The 15,352-nt window shown below is 48.3% G+C and overlaps 1 protein-coding gene across 7 annotated transcripts in view; it reads left to right on the top strand.

The window, feature by feature from the left end:
- Positions 1 to 15,352, top strand: part of LOC105472140 (ATP citrate lyase) — a 61,988-nt gene that overhangs the window by 44,995 nt on the left and 1,641 nt on the right. For all 7 annotated transcript variants that reach the window (XM_011725144.3, XM_011725143.3, XM_011725141.3 and 4 more), the window contains 11 exons: positions 250 to 446; positions 2,232 to 2,313; positions 3,254 to 3,364; positions 6,623 to 6,750; positions 7,344 to 7,437; positions 9,023 to 9,177; positions 11,100 to 11,250; positions 11,443 to 11,586; positions 14,292 to 14,405; positions 14,757 to 14,839; positions 15,093 to 15,169. In XM_011725144.3, coding sequence (XP_011723446.1) covers positions 250 to 446; positions 2,232 to 2,313; positions 3,254 to 3,364; positions 6,623 to 6,750; positions 7,344 to 7,437; positions 9,023 to 9,177; positions 11,100 to 11,250; positions 11,443 to 11,586; positions 14,292 to 14,405; positions 14,757 to 14,839; positions 15,093 to 15,169 — 1,336 coding nt within the window. The remainder of the gene's footprint in view (positions 1 to 249; positions 447 to 2,231; positions 2,314 to 3,253; positions 3,365 to 6,622; positions 6,751 to 7,343; positions 7,438 to 9,022; positions 9,178 to 11,099; positions 11,251 to 11,442; positions 11,587 to 14,291; positions 14,406 to 14,756; positions 14,840 to 15,092; positions 15,170 to 15,352) is intronic.

Here is a 15,352-nt window from a genome sequence, read left to right as displayed (position 1 = left end):
GCTGAGTATATGTATCTGAACCTGAGTTAGTGAGCCATGTTTTACAAAGAAGGCTGTCTTTTGTTCTGTATAATGTCTCTTGAGAGAAAGGAGACTTTCCTAAGCAGGAAACCCAATGGGCAAGTGTGATTCCTCTTCGTCATTCTCTCCCCAGCCTGGCCAGAGAGGCAGTAATGCAGGGGCTTTGTGATTCTGCGTGGTGAATCTGGAAGCCACCTTCCTCCCTGATTGTGATTTCTGCCCCCACAGGTTGGAGGCATCAAGCCTGGGTGCTTTAAGATTGGGAACACGGGTGGGATGCTGGACAACATCCTGGCCTCCAAATTGTACCGCCCAGGCAGCGTGGCCTATGTCTCACGTTCTGGAGGCATGTCCAACGAGCTCAACAATATCATCTCTCGGACCACGGATGGCGTCTATGAGGGTGTGGCCATTGGTGGGGACAGGTAATCACCTGGGAAGCCAAGGAGGGGCTTCCCACATTGAGAGCGGCAGGCTAGGAGGTGACGCTGTGTCCTGCAGGCTGCTCGCTGCCCCTGAGTTCCAGGCCCACAGGAATGCTGCTGAAGTCTTAAACAATGGGGCATCACTGCTCTTGTCTCAGGACTGACAGAGCATGAAATCAGAAAGCACAGAACAGGGCAATGTGCAGCAGAGGCGACTGGGCTTTGGGGATAATTTTGTTTGTTGTGATTGGCCACAGGGAGGCAGCAGAGTGCAGTGGTTAGGAGGGCCAGTTCTGAAATTGGATTGAAGAGGTTCAAATCCCATTTTCCCTCTTTTGTAGGGGGTGGGTGGCAGGGGCCATCCTGGGGGCCGGTTACTTAACCTCCCTAGACCTCCATCAAATGGGTAAATAATACCCCCCACCTCATGGGGTCACTGGAGGAATAAATGAGGTGTAGTACATGGAAGTGTCCTCTCAGCAGGTGCTCAGTGAGTTTTTATGGTAGTTAATACTAGTATCCTCATTATTTTTGTTAGTGGGAACACTGATCAGTAGGTCATGAATAGAGTATTATATCTTAGAGTGACGTCTGGCACTTAGTAAGTCCATAATAAATGTTAGCCATTATTGTTTATTATTCCTACTGTTACCACTGCTGTCAGGCTTAGAAACCAAAAGCTGTTGAGATAGAGTCCACCTTGTCCGTCTGCCTGGCTTTACCACGTGATTTCCGATAGGATGCCTGGGTGAGGAAGAACTCTCACCAAGGTCTTTAGGGGTGTGGCCTGGGAATCCCCAGTCCTTGGGTACTGCCTGACCAAAGGCTCCGGGAATAAGTCTAGGAAATGCTACTTGTTTAGATTGTCTTCTTAGATTTATAATGATCATATCAAAAGACATGAAGAGGCCTAGAACAGTGGCTTATGCCTGTCATCCCAGCACTTTGGGAGGCTTAGGTAGGAGGATTGTTTCAGCCCAGAAATTCGAGACCAGCTGAGGCAACACAGTGAGACCCCCATCTCTACCAAAAAAAGTTAGCCAGGTGTGGTGGTGTGTGCCAGTAGTGCCAGCTACTCTGGAGCCTGAGGCAGGAGGATTGCTTGAACCTGGGAGGCGGAGGTTGCAGTGCACCAAGATTGCACCACTACACTCAAGCCTGGGTGAAAGAGCAAGACTTCATCTCAAAAAGAAAGAAAATATGTGTGTGTTCTTAGATTTTTTTTTTTGAGACGATCAAAAAATTCAAGCGATTCTCCTGCCTCAGCCTCCCGAGTAGCTGGGACTGTACAAGCGCTCACCACCACACCTGGCTGATTTTTGTATTTTTAGTAGAGACGGGGTTTCACCATGTTGGCCAGGCTGGTCTGGAACTCCTGACCTCAGGTGATCTGCCCTCCTGGGCCTCCCAAAGTGCTGGAATTACAGGCGTGAGCCACTGCCCCTGGCCTTTTGTGGATGTGTTTTAAAACAACTGCACCAGGGTGTGCTCTCTCGGTCATCTCTTAGTGCTGAGTGAACCTCTCTGGGCTTATTTTGTGCTGTCTTTTCCTTTGCGAGTTAGATAGCTCCAACTCCTTCCCTCCTCTTTCTTCCCTTCTGCTCCATTTGCTACCTTCCCCCTCCTACCCTTCTCCATTATTGCTGGGGCATCTCTGGACCCTTACCGGCCATCCACACCCCCCTAAAATCCAGTGTTCCCGGTACAAGTGTGCTTCCTAACCCTGTACACACTTTCCCATGCCTCCTCCTGATCCTGTATCCTGATACTCCCTGCCCTCAACAGGTATCCAGGCTCCACATTCATGGATCATGTGTTACGCTATCAGGACACTCCAGGAGTCAAAATGATTGTGGTTCTTGGAGAGGTGAGTTACTTCAAAAAAAAAAAAATATATATATATATGATTTTAAAACTGTAATGCATAATCTCAGTTTTCAAAAAATTTAAACATTTTGGTTACATGTAACTTAAAGGGACAGTCCCTGGTAATCCCACCCTCTAGATGCTGGGGCCTCGAAGTTGTCACTATTAGTACTGCCATTTATGTTTCAGAGAAAGGAGTTCTTACCTCCCAGTTTAGCACCAGTAAGAGAGAAGCTCTGCTCTGGCTGGCCGTGGTCTCTACGTGGTGGGCAGTGGAAAGCTGGAGTAAAAAGTGCATTTTTTTGCCCAGGTATGGTGGCTAACACCTGTAATCCTTCCAGCACTTTGGAAGGCTGAGACAGGTGGGTCACTTGATCAGGAATTCTAGACCATCCTGGCCTACATGGTGAAAACCCATCTCTACTAAAAATATAAAAATTAACCAGGCGTGGTGGTACGCACTTGTAATCCCAGCCACTCGGGAGGCTGAGGTGGGAGAATCACTTGAACCCAGGAGGTAGAGGTTGCAGTGAACAGAGATCACACCACTGCCCTCCAGCCTGGGAGACAGAGCAAGACTCTGGGAAAAACAAAAACAAAAACCGCTTTTTAAAAAATTTGATGACTTTTGGATAGAACAGTTAAAAAAAATTTTCTAAATACTGAAAAATGTGGGAGTCCCATAACTCCATCCCTTGTTTGCACCTCTGAAGGCAGGTCTAATCCTAAATCATGTTATATCTCTAGATCAGGAAGGGGGAGTCCCAGAGATGCCTCTAGGAGACCTGCTGTTTGTTCCTTTAGAAATCCTCCTTGTATCCAGGCTGAAACTAAACTCCTTTTATTTGGCCAAAGCCCATGTCCCTCCATTTTCTATCCAGTTTTTACGTCAGGATGGGCTCCACTAACTTGGCTTTTTCTCATTCCCCATTCCTTGGCAGATTGGGGGCACTGAGGAATATAAGATTTGCCGGGGCATCAAGGAGGGCCGCCTCACCAAGCCCATCGTCTGCTGGTGCATTGGGACCTGTGCCACCATGTTCTCCTCTGAGGTATGGCTGAGACGGGTCACTCCGGGGCTAGGAGTGGGGATTGCAAGGGGGCATTTGAAGTGAACCATGTAGTCATCTTATTAAGCAGCTAGTTCCTTCAAGAAACGTTTGTTACTTGCTTGGTTACTGCAAAAGTCCAGCCAGGGCCCTGCTCTCATCCAGTTGGAGGAAACCAATTTATAAGCAGATTAAAGCCAGAATCAGGCTCTGAGTCTCTGCTTGGCGTAGGTAGCAACCAGCTGTCTAGAGAAGTTGAGATGGCTTCCCTGAGAAGGTGATGTTTGAACTGTAGTTTAGGGGATGAGAAGGGCTTTGCTGATGGAAAGGAGGCTGAGGAGGGAGAAGGACACAGCCTGAGCTCAGCTGAGTGGGGCTTGGTGAAATGTTTTGTGTGGGGAGAGGTGGTAGAAGGAAAGGTTTGTTCTTCATGTGTTAAAATGATAAAATGTATGTGAAAGTGCCTGGCGGCACCTGATACTGTTGAGCATAAACACTCCTTAGGCTTCTGCTATCTGCTAAGCTTCTGAGCTATCTGTCTTCTGCTGGGGGATCATACACCAGACTTCAGCCCCTGTACTTCAGCTTAGAGAACCCTCTACCACCTTGAAGGTGGCCCACGTGATCATGATGATGAAATTGAAGGAAAAGCCGGGCATGGTGGCTCATGCCTGTAATCCCAGCACTTTGGGAAGCCGAGGTGGGAGGATCACCTGAGGTTGGGAGTTCGAAACCAACCTGACCAACATGGAGAAACCTCATCTCTACTAAAAATACAGAACAAGTCGGGCATGGTGGCACATGCCTGTAATCCCAGCTACTCAGGAGGCTGAGGCAAGAGAATCACTTGAACCCGGGAGTTGGAAGTTGCAGTGAGCTGAGATCGCGCCATTGTACTCCAGCCTGGGCTACAAGAGCAAAACTCCATCTCAAAAAGGAAACAACCACTCATCACCCAATTAGTTTATCAATAGTTGTTAAGCACCCTGTGAGTGTAGGGCCTTCTCTTAGTGCTGTGTCTATAAAAAGGTAAAGCCTTCAAGGCTTCCTGCAATCATGAGAATCCTTAACCCTAAAGTTTTCCTTCTGGTAAGCTATTGTCACTCTTCCTAGAATGCATGCTTTTCCCCTTCAGATTCCTGCCCACCTCAGAGTGGCAATATTTGTCCAGTTGTCAAGTGCATGTCTTCTTTGAATGAGTAATTCCACTTTTGCAGATTTACCCCATGGGTATACATGCAGAGTGTTTCAAAGTATGTGTACAAGAATACTCTGCAGTGTCATAACGGCAAAAACTGGAAACAACTTTTTTTTTTTTTTTTTTTGAGACGGAATCTCACTCTGTTGCCCAGGCTAGAGTGCAGTGGTGCGATCTCAGCTCACTGCAACCTCTGCCTCCCTGGTTCAAGTGATTCCCCTGCTTCAGCCTCCCAAGTAGCTGGGATTACAGGTGCATGCCACCATGCCCAGCTAACTTTTGTATTTTTAGTAGAGACAGGGTTTCACCATGTTGGCCAGGCTGGTCTCGAACTCCTGACTTCAGGTGATCCACCTGCCTCGGCCTCCCAAAGTGCTGGGATTACAGCCGTGAGTTACCATGCCCAGCCGATTCTCTTTCTTCTTGAGTGCTCTCCCCCAACTCCATACTCACCCAACAACCAAAAATCAATCAGCCTCCCCCATTGTTTCTCCTGGCTTGCTTCGCATTACCAGCCCCTCCACCTTTCCACCCCACCTCCACATCCCCACCGTGATCAGGACACTTCTAAGAGGGTGAGCATCTCACATTTCAGTATCTGGCCGGCACTCATCGCCCCATGGGTGGGATGGGTCCTTGAATTATTTTAGGTTTTTTTTTTTTTGAGACCGAGTCTGGCTCTGTTGCCCAGGCTGTAGTACAGTGGTGCAATCTGGCTCACTGCAAGCTTCGCCTCCCGGGTTCATGCCATTCTGCTGTCTCAGCCTCCGGAGTAGTTGGGACTACAAGCGCCCGCCACCACACTCAGCTAATTTTTTTGTATTCTTTTAGTAGAGATGGGGTTTCACCATGTTAGCCAGGATGGTCTCGATCTCCTGACCTCGTGAGCCACTGCACCTGGCCCTTTAGTTTTGTTTTTTAAATAATTCATCTCCCTTTTAGAAATTTTGGTTTTAGTTTTGAGAAATCCAGAGTTAAAGAAACTTAACTTCCTTAAACCCAGGGTTTCTGAACATAGAATTTCTTCTTTCCCACCCATCTGCGGATGCAGATTAAATCCTACAAAGAACGCATTGGGAACCCACGCTTTAAGGTGTCTTTCAACTGTTGCTTACAGAGCAGCAGTTCCTAACCTTTTCACCTTTTTGTTCTATTTGCATGGTGAAGAGCACAGGCTGAGGCCAGGTTGCCTAGGTTCAAGTGCTACCACATACTACCTGTGTGACCTGGGATAAATCACTTTACCCATCTATGCTCCCATTTCCTTTTTTATAGGAAACGATCATAGCTACTGAGATTGAATGAGTAAAACTCTTAGAAAAGTGCCTGAACATAGTGTTATGTAAACAGGTTAGATAGTACTATGATTACCCTCTGCACCCCATCCTAAGACAAGGCTTTGCATCAGATGTCTGTGTTAATTTCCTCCATCGCTTGGTTAAAGGCACAGTCACGCTGGGCGTGCTGGCTCACGCCTGTAATCCCAGCAGCTTGGGAGGCTGAGGCTGGTGGATCACCTGAGGTTAGGAGTTCAAGACCAGCCTGGCCAACATGGTGAAACCCCATCTCTACTAAAAATACAAAAATTAGCTGGGCATGGTGGCAGGCGCCTGTAATCCCAGCTACATGGGTGGCTGAGGCAGGAGAATCGCTGGAACCCAGGAGGCAGAGGTTGCAGTGAGCTGAAATCACGCCATTGCACTCCAGCCTGTGTGACAAGAGCAAGACTTCGTCTTAAAACAAAACAAAAGATAAGGGGAAAAAAAAAAAAAAGGAAGATGATTCTGGGGTTGGGCTGCCAGTCTTTGTATCCTCACTTCCATGCACATTAGCTGTGTGACCCTGATAAAGCTTCTGAACTTCTCTGTACTTCAGTTTTCTCGTCTGTAAAATGGAAATCATCTATTGTACCTATTCAGTGACCTTGCCTGAGGCTTAAATGAAGTGATTCATGTAAAGTGTTTAGCACAGTGCCAGCCTATGACCAGTGCTGGCATTTCCCTGGGAATTTGTTGTTCACTCTTGGGGGATTAGCAGTAAAGCTACTTTCCTTTGCTTTCCAGGTCCAGTTTGGCCATGCTGGAGCTTGTGCCAACCAGGCTTCTGAAACTGCAGTAGCCAAGAACCAGGCTTTGAAGGAAGCAGGAGTGTTTGTGCCCCGGAGCTTTGATGAGCTTGGAGAGATCATCCAGTAAGTGGACCTTGGGGAGGATGGCGGCCTCCCCCTCCTTTCCAAATTCCTCCTGAGACAGCAGCCTCTCCCACACAGGGACATCCCATATTTCTGGTCCCTCTTGATGTCTAGCGCAGCTGTGTGGATGGTTCAAAATCCTCTTTCTCTTTGGCTTTCCTTTTGTTTTATTTAGTTTGTGGAAGCAGTAGGTCTAGGCTGGTGTTAAAACGTGTTGAGTTTCTGAGCCTACCTATTTGGCTGGGAGGCGGCAGCCACAGATGAGAGCTCTGCATGAAAATGTTTAGAGAGTGTTACCTATGATCAATAAAGAGTTATTAGATACCCTCTGATCTCTTCCCATCTCTTAAACCTGTCTGGACTCCCAGCTCTGTCCTTCCTTGCCATCCAGAGACTGGGATGTGAGGTAGTAGGGAGCAGAGGGGCAGGTGCAGTCTTGGCTAGAACTTGTTTTCATTTAGTTCTCAGAATTCAGCAGGTAAGAGTAAACTAAAACCTACAGTGGTTGGGTTAGATAGAGCATTCTTGGGATGTCTTACAGAAGCCCAAAATAAGAAAATCCACGTGGATGTCTTTTTTTCCCTGCCTTCCAGGTCTGTGTACGAAGATCTTGTGGCCAATGGAGTCATTGTACCTGCCCAGGAGGTGCCGCCCCCAACCGTGCCCATGGACTACTCCTGGGCCAGGGTAGGTGCCTTGAATGTCCCTAACAGTGTGAACAAGAGAGATCTGTGGGTCTGTGGTGGTGGGTTTCTCATTGATTTGCCTCGAACTCTTGGAAACCAGGCCTTCTGTATTAGTCGGGGATCTCTTAGAGGGACAGAACTAATAGGATATATATATATAAAGGAGAGTTTATTAGGTATTAACTTACATGATCACAAGGTACCACAATAGGCTGTCTGTAAGCTGAGGAGCAAGGAGAGCCAGTCCGAGTCCCCACACTGAAGAACTTGGAGTCCAATGTTCGAGGGCAGGAAGCATCCAGCACAGGAGAAAGATGTAGTCTGGGAGCTAAGCCCATCTCTCTTTTTCTCATGTTTTTCTGGCTGCTTTATATTCGCTGGAAGCTGATTAGATTGTGCTCACCACATTAAGGGTGGATCTGCCTTCCCCAGCTCACTGACTCAAATGTTAATCTCTTTTGGCAACACCTACACAGACACACCCAGGATCAATACTTTGTATCCCTCAATTCAGTCAAGTTGACACTTTTGGAGGCCAAGGTGGGAGGATTGCTTGAGACCAGGAGTTGAAGGCTGAAGTTAGCCATGACTGTGCCACTGCACTCCATCCTGGGTTACAGAGTAAGACCCTGTCTCTAATTAAAAAAAAAAAAAAAACAAAAAGTGCTGGGCGCAGTGGCTCATGCCTGTAATCCCACCACTTTGGGAGGCTGGGGTGGGTGGATCACCTGAGGTCAAGAATTCGAGACCAGCCTGGCCAACATGGTGAAACCCCATCTCTACTGAAAAAAATACAAAAATTAGCCAGGCGCAGTGATGGACTCCTGTAATCCCAGCTACTCGGGAGGCTGAGGCAGGAGAATTGCTTGAACCCGGGAGGCAGAGGTTGCAGTGAGCTGAGATAACACCACTACACTCCAGCCTGGGCGACACAGCAAGACTCCATCTCAAAAAAAAAAAAAAAAAAAAAATGAAGCAATGGACGGGGTCTCACGCCTGTAATCCCAGGACTTGGGGAGGCCAAGGTGGGAGAATTTGCTTGAGCCCAAGAGTTTAAGACCAGCCTGGACAACATAGCAAGACCCTGTCTCTACAAAAAAATTTTTTAATTAGCCAGGCGTGGCAGTGCGTGCCTTGTGGCCCCAGCTACTGGGAGGCAGAGGCGGGAGGATCGTTTGAGCCTAGCTAGGAGTTTGAGGCTGAAGTGAGCTATGATCGCACCAGTGTACTCCAGCCTGGGCAACAGAGAGACCCTGGTCCCCCTCCAGAAATGAAGCAATGGATATAAGCTGCTTAGGTTATTTTCTAGCCCAGCAAATGCTCAGAGAAGGATAGAGATAGTGCTGATAGTGCTGATGCCAAGTGGTACCATGGGTCCTCCTGTTTTCTGTGTCCAAAATGATTTAATGAAAGGGCTTTTGCACTTCTTTCTTGGGAAAACTTCGTCTGAGAGTTGTTGCTTTGCTGCCAGAGTTTAAGACATTCCTGGGGCACTTTGGTTCTGAGAGTACACACAGCGGGGCAGTTCTGGAAGAATCTGTGGTGGTCACCAGGGCCTTGCTTCCCTCTGCCCCATCTCTGCCCAGGAGCTTGGTTTGATCCGCAAACCTGCCTCATTCATGACCAGCATCTGTGATGAGCGAGGACAGGAGCTCATCTACGCGGGCATGCCCATCACGGAGGTCTTCAAGGAAGAGATGGGCATTGGCGGGGTCCTCGGCCTCCTCTGGTTCCAGAAAAGGTGAGCATGGAGGGCAGAAGATGACAGGGCCCTGCAGCTCGGAGTTAATGATTTTCCCCCAACAAAGGAGTGGGAGTGGACAGGCCTGGGGAGTGTGTCCAAGGTCAATCTTTGGGGCCACGGGTCAATTGAAAGGGCAGAGGAAGGACACTTAAGCTATGAGCCACTGCACCCGGCCAAATGCAGACCTCTTGACAGCAAGATAGAGGTTAGGCAGGAGAGAACTGGAAAATGTGGTGGCCTAAGGAGTGTGGGCCTCGTGACACTGCTGAACAGATAGAGAGTACCTTATGGGCCGGGCGCAGTGGCTCACGCCTGTCATCCCAATACTTTGGGAGGCCGAGGTAGGTGGATCACCTGAGGTCAGGAGTTCAAGACCAGCCTGGCCAACATGGTGAAACCCTGTCTCTACTAAAAATACAAAAAATTGGCCGGGCGCGGTGGCTCAAGCCTGTAATCCCAGCACTTTGGGAGGCCGAGACGGGCGGATCACGAGGTCAGGAGATCGAGAGACGATCCCGGCTAACACGGTGAAACCCCGTCTCTACTAAAAAATACAAAAAAATAGCCGGGCGAGGTGGCTGGCGCCTGTAGTCCCAGCTACTCGGGAGGCTGAGGCAGGAGAATGGCGTGAACCCGGGAGGCGGAGCTTGCAGTGAGCTGAGATCCGGCCACTGCACTCCAGTCTGGGCGACAGAGCGAGACTCCGTCTCAAAAAAAAAAAAAAAAAAAAAATACAAAAAATTAGCTGGGCATGGTGGTGCGCACCTGTAATCCCAGCTACTCAAGGAGGCTGAGGCAGGAGAATCACTTGAACCCAGGAGGTGTAGGTTGCAGTGAGCCAAGATCGCGCCATTGCACTCCAGCCTGGGCAACAAGAGCAAAAATACTCCATCTCGAAAAAAAAAGAAAAGAAAAAGAAAGTACCTTATGTTGTGTTCACCTTGCAAATTTCTTTCTCCCGTCAGCTTGAATGTTAGAAAAAATTGGTTTTCTCTGCAACTCCCAATCTTAGCCCTCCCATGGGACTGACAGCTGGGCAGGGGAGCCAGTGAGTATGTGATTCACAGAGGCCTGGCTTAAGGTGGTGCCGGGCAGAAGGCCAGGTCAATGTCTTGGGTTGTGTCATGCCCTCACCTGCAGAGAGATGGGTCTTGGTCCTGCTTTGGACCCTTCCTGGGAAAAGTTCATGGGTTATGACACCTGAGCAGGTCTCTTTCTGTCTGCTCCTGCCTCCCACCTCTCCGTACTTTGTTCCTGATTCTTAGTTGGGAGGTTGAATACTACAGGAACCAGGCATGGGGCCTCTTACACTGTGAAGGGACAGGGTTCTCACCCCCTGTCTGTCTGGCACATGGAGCATAGCCACAAATACAGGTCAAATCCTGGTGCAGGCAACTCATGCTGAAAATCACTGACCAAAGAATAGATTTAAAACTCTGGTTTCAAACTCTATTTTACAAACAGTATTTGGGGCCGGGCATGGTGGTTCATGCCTGTATGTAATCCCAGCACTTTGGGAGGCCAAGGTGGGCAGATCACTTGAGGCCAGGAGTTCAAGACCAGCCTGGCCAACATAGCAAAATCTCGTCTCTACTAAAAATACAAAAATTAGACCGGTGTGGTGGTGCGTACCTGTAGTCCCAGCTTCTTGGGAGGCTGAGGCAGGCAAATTGCTTGAACCTAGGAGGTGGAGGTTGCAGTGAGCCAAGATTGTACTACTGCACTCCAGCCTGGGCGACAGAATGAGACTCTGTCTAAAGAAAAGAATCAGGAGGTTTTGCCTGAGAGTTGTGTGGTAGTATTAGACTTGGATTGGTAGTTACCCGTCTTGGATTTGAATGACTTGTTTAGGGAGATGGGAGAAAGTACGAGCGTGGTCTTGTCGACTCTCTTCCCGCTTTCATTCCCCCGGCTACCAGGTTGCCTAAGTACTCTTGCCAGTTCATTGAGATGTGTCTGATGGTAACAGCTGATCACGGGCCAGCCGTCTCAGGAGCCCACAACACCATCATTTGTGCGCGAGCTGGGAAAGACCTGGTCTCCAGCCTCACCTCGGGGCTGCTCACCATCGTAAGTACTGTCATCCTGGGAGGTGAACAGTGGGGACACTGGCCTCATGCTGCTTTGCCACAGCAGGGCCCTAGAAGGAGCCCCTGAGTGTAAAACCCAGTGCTCAGGCCCATTCAGGACACACTGGGTTGGTTTGCCCAGCTGAAGGAAATTCTTAAAGCTCAAGGCAACATTCACTTGTTTCTCCTGCAGGGGGATCGGTTTGGGGGTGCCTTGGATGCAGCAGCCAAGATGTTCAGTAAAGCCTTTGACAGTGGCATTATCCCCATGGAGTTTGTGAACAAGATGAAGAAGGAAGGGAAACTGATCATGGGCATTGGTCACCGAGTGAAGTCGGTGAGTTGTTACTCTCCTAAAAAAGTAGGATAGAGGCCGGGCGCAGTGGCTCACGCCTGTAATCTCAGCACTTTGGGAGGCCAAGGCGAGTGGATCACCTGAGGTCGGGAGTTGGAGACCAGCCTGACCAACATGGAGAAACCCCTTCTCTACCAAAAATACAAAAAAATTAGCCGGGCATGGTGGTGCATGCCTGTAATCCCAGCTACTCAGGAGGCTGAGGTAGGAGAATCGCTTGAACCTGGGAAATGGAGGTTGTGGTGAGCTGAGATCATGCCATTGCACTCCGGCCTGGGCAGCAAGAGTGAAATTCTATCTCAAACAACAACAACAACAAAGTGGGATGGATCTGCCGGGTGGGTGGTGATAGGGGGCATTAATTTATTTGGGAGAATACCTAAGCTTTCTTCTTTTTTTTTTTTTTTTTTTTTTTTTTTTTTTTTTTTTTTTTGAGACGGAGTCTCGCTCTGTCGCCCAGGCTGGAGTGCAGTGGCCAGATCTCAGCTCACTGCAAGCTCCGCCTCCCGGGTTCCCACCATTCTCCTGCCTCAGCCTCCCGAGTAGCTAGGACCACAGGCGCCGCCACCTCGCCCGGCTAATTTTTTGTGTTTTTAGTAGAGACGGGGTTTCGCCGTGTTAGCCAGGATGGTCTCGATCTCCTGACCTTGTGATCCGCCCGTCTCGGCCTCCCAAAGTGCTGGGATTACAGGCTTGAGCCACCGCGCCCGGCCAATACCTAAGCTTTCAACTCCCAACATACAAAGCTTTGGATGTGTTGACAGATGCCAAATACAAGACAGCTATTTTTTCCATTTGATAATACAGATTGCCCTTAACAGTTTTTCTGTCGTTCACTTGCAGTATGGAAATAGCAGCTGAAATGAGATGGAAAATATGGTAACTTTGGTTTCCCAAATGAACCTTATGGGTAAAAGGACCAAGGTCAGGTTGAGGGGACATATTGGTCACTTTAGGCTAGTAACAGACAACTCCAAAAATCTCAGTGGCTTACCACAGCAAAGGTTTATGTCTCATTCACACTATATCCACTGAGGGTTGGCTGTGCCTGTTCTCTGCCATCTGTGCTGGAGGAACAGCCCCTGTCTGGGATGTGCTGGCCTCACGTCAGCAGGATAACAGCAATGGCAGGACCACGTGCAGGCTCTTAAAGCCTTACATGATTCCCCTTCACTCACATTTCATTGGCCACCACAAGTCAAGTGGTTATTTGTGACATCACTGGGGCAGGAAGAGTGATAGTATCAAGGCATATCCGATTGGGAGAGACCAGTGGGAAAGGACAGTAAATATTTTAAACAGTTGATATAGTCTTAACAGGGCCAGTCATCTGTATGTCCTCATAGTGTGCTGTGGTTAGAAATTGAAGAGCAAGAGATGAGGTCACTGGCAGCTGCTCAGGGCCATATGGGGACAGCTCCTTAGTAGATCCCTTTGCCCTGGGCTCCTTGACTCTGTAGCTCCAAAAACCTCATGTATTTGGTCACTCCACTGGCCTAGGTGGGGAGTATTAATACGAAGGTCATGCATGTGATTCAGGACACCACCTTCTAGGCAGCCAAACATTTGGCCATCTCAGGTGAGATACCCAGAGGTTGCTTGATGAGCAAGGACCAGCTCAGAACCAAGCAGGGAAGGTGGGTGACTCTGAGGGACATTCCATCTAGGACTTGCTGAACTTTGCTCAGCCAGCCCCAGCTCCTGACCATATAACTCCTTGCCCATCTACAACACAGGGCCTTTCTAAGATAACGCTAGACCTGCACGCCACACTCACTCATTCACTCTTTGAGTTCCTCACTTTCTAGAGGATGTACTGACCCAGCTATCTCTTTGCTGAGGGCGGAAGTTGCTTCGGTATTGGGATTTGGTGTGTCCCTAGATCATCTTCCTCCCCCACTGACAGGTGGTTAATTTCATTCACGGCAGGTCTATAGTCTTTCCTAAAATTTTGGGAATACTTTGCCTCCCACACTCAACACGTGTTTGTTTAGTGTTGAACTCTGTCACAGCTTGAGTAGGCACAGAGCTGGTGGGGGTGTGGCTGGAAGCTGGAACCTAAGACTGAGTTGGAGAGTGGTTAACTTTCAGACCTCTGCTGCTCAACACTGTAGGACCTGGCCAGCTCCCTGAACATCTCAGGGCTTAGTTTCTTCTTTGTAACTTAGAAGTGAGAACCGCCGGGCGAGGTGGCTCACGCCTGTAATCCCCAGCACTTTGGGAGGCTGAGGCGGGCAGATCACAAGGTCAGGAGATCGAGACCATGGTGAAACCCCGTCTCTACTAAAAATACAAAAAATTAGCCGGACGCGGTGGCGGGCATCTGTAGTCCCAGCTACTCGGGAGGCTGAGGCAGGAGAATGGCGTGAACCCGGGAGGCGGAGCTTGCAGTGAGCTGAGATCGCGCCACTGCACTCCAGCCAGGGGGACAGAGCGAGACTCCGTCTCAAAAAAAAAAAGTGAGAACCTACCAAGGTTGTTTTGTGTCCCAATTGAGATATGAGAGGACTTCAAAAGCTAGCCCCATGACATTAGCACAATTGGTGCCACATGGAATTGTACACGTGGGTCAGGTTCCTGAATCGCCTCTGGGATATGTCCAGTTCTACCGACCTGTAATACAAGTATGAACAAACACATCCCAGCAGTGTGTGAGTGTTCCTCTGTAACGTTGGGTTCATTTCTAGATAAACAACCCAGACATGCGAGTGCAGATCCTCAAAGATTACGTCAGGCAGCACTTTCCTGCCACTCCTCTGCTCGATTATGCACTGGAAGTAGAGAAGATTACCACCTCGAAGGTAACAAAGGAAAAACTTCCTGGTTCCCTAATGTTACGTTGGACAAATTTATTGGAGGAAATAGGAGCCAGGTTACATTTTGATTATGCAGCTAAAAGCAAACCTAGTTTTCTGGAAATGTTATTTTTGTTTCGTAACTAAATTTAACAGACATGCACTAAATGTCAGCTAGGTGTTGGGTATGTTGCTAGATGCTGGAAATTGAACTGAGTCGGACACAGTGTCAACCAGTGGGGCTGGTAGAAGTTTTTAAATGATGGTCACAATTCGTAGTAATAGTAGTAACAGTGGAAAATTATGAAGAAAAAATGAGAAATAATGATAAATGCTTTGAATGTTTTGTCTTCCCAGAAGCCAAATCTTATCCTGAACGTAGATGGTCTCATCGGAGTCGCATTCGTGGACATGCTTAGAAACTGTGGGTCCTTTACTCGGTGAGCACTGCAGCTGTTTTCTTCGTTACGTTTGTTGATTTTTGTTGTTTCCTCCAAACTATAAAAGTAATGCATACTCAGAATAGAATATGTGAAAAATAAGGAGAGGTATAAAGAAGAAAACAAAAATTGCCTGTAATCCTACCACCTAGAGCACCCCTTTTCTTCTTATTCCTGGGCAGTAGTAGTACTGTCTGGGGAGAAGGGCAGTCACGTGAGCCTGTTAAAACTACAAGTTGATTGTGTGTTGCAGGGAGGAAGCTGATGAATACATTGACATTGGAGCCCTCAATGGCATCTTTGTGCTGGGAAGGAGTATGGGCTTCATTGGTGAGTCCATTCGTTATTGTTTTAAGTGTTTTTTGTTGTTGTTGTTGTTGTTTAAACCCCCATGGTTCAGCTATACCACTTACCCATGGGGTTGAGTTTCTTTTTTTTTTTTTTTTTTTTTTCCTTTTTAAAATTCTCTTTGTGGTTCAGTTTCTACAGAAGAAATGTCGTATCCTCATAATC

This window comes from Macaca nemestrina, chromosome 17, assembly GCF_043159975.1.
Source record: "Macaca nemestrina isolate mMacNem1 chromosome 17, mMacNem.hap1, whole genome shotgun sequence".
Taxonomy (NCBI): Eukaryota; Metazoa; Chordata; class Mammalia; order Primates; family Cercopithecidae; genus Macaca; species Macaca nemestrina.
Note: the sequence above shows the minus strand (reverse complement) of the source record. Positions and strands in the feature narration are given on the sequence as shown.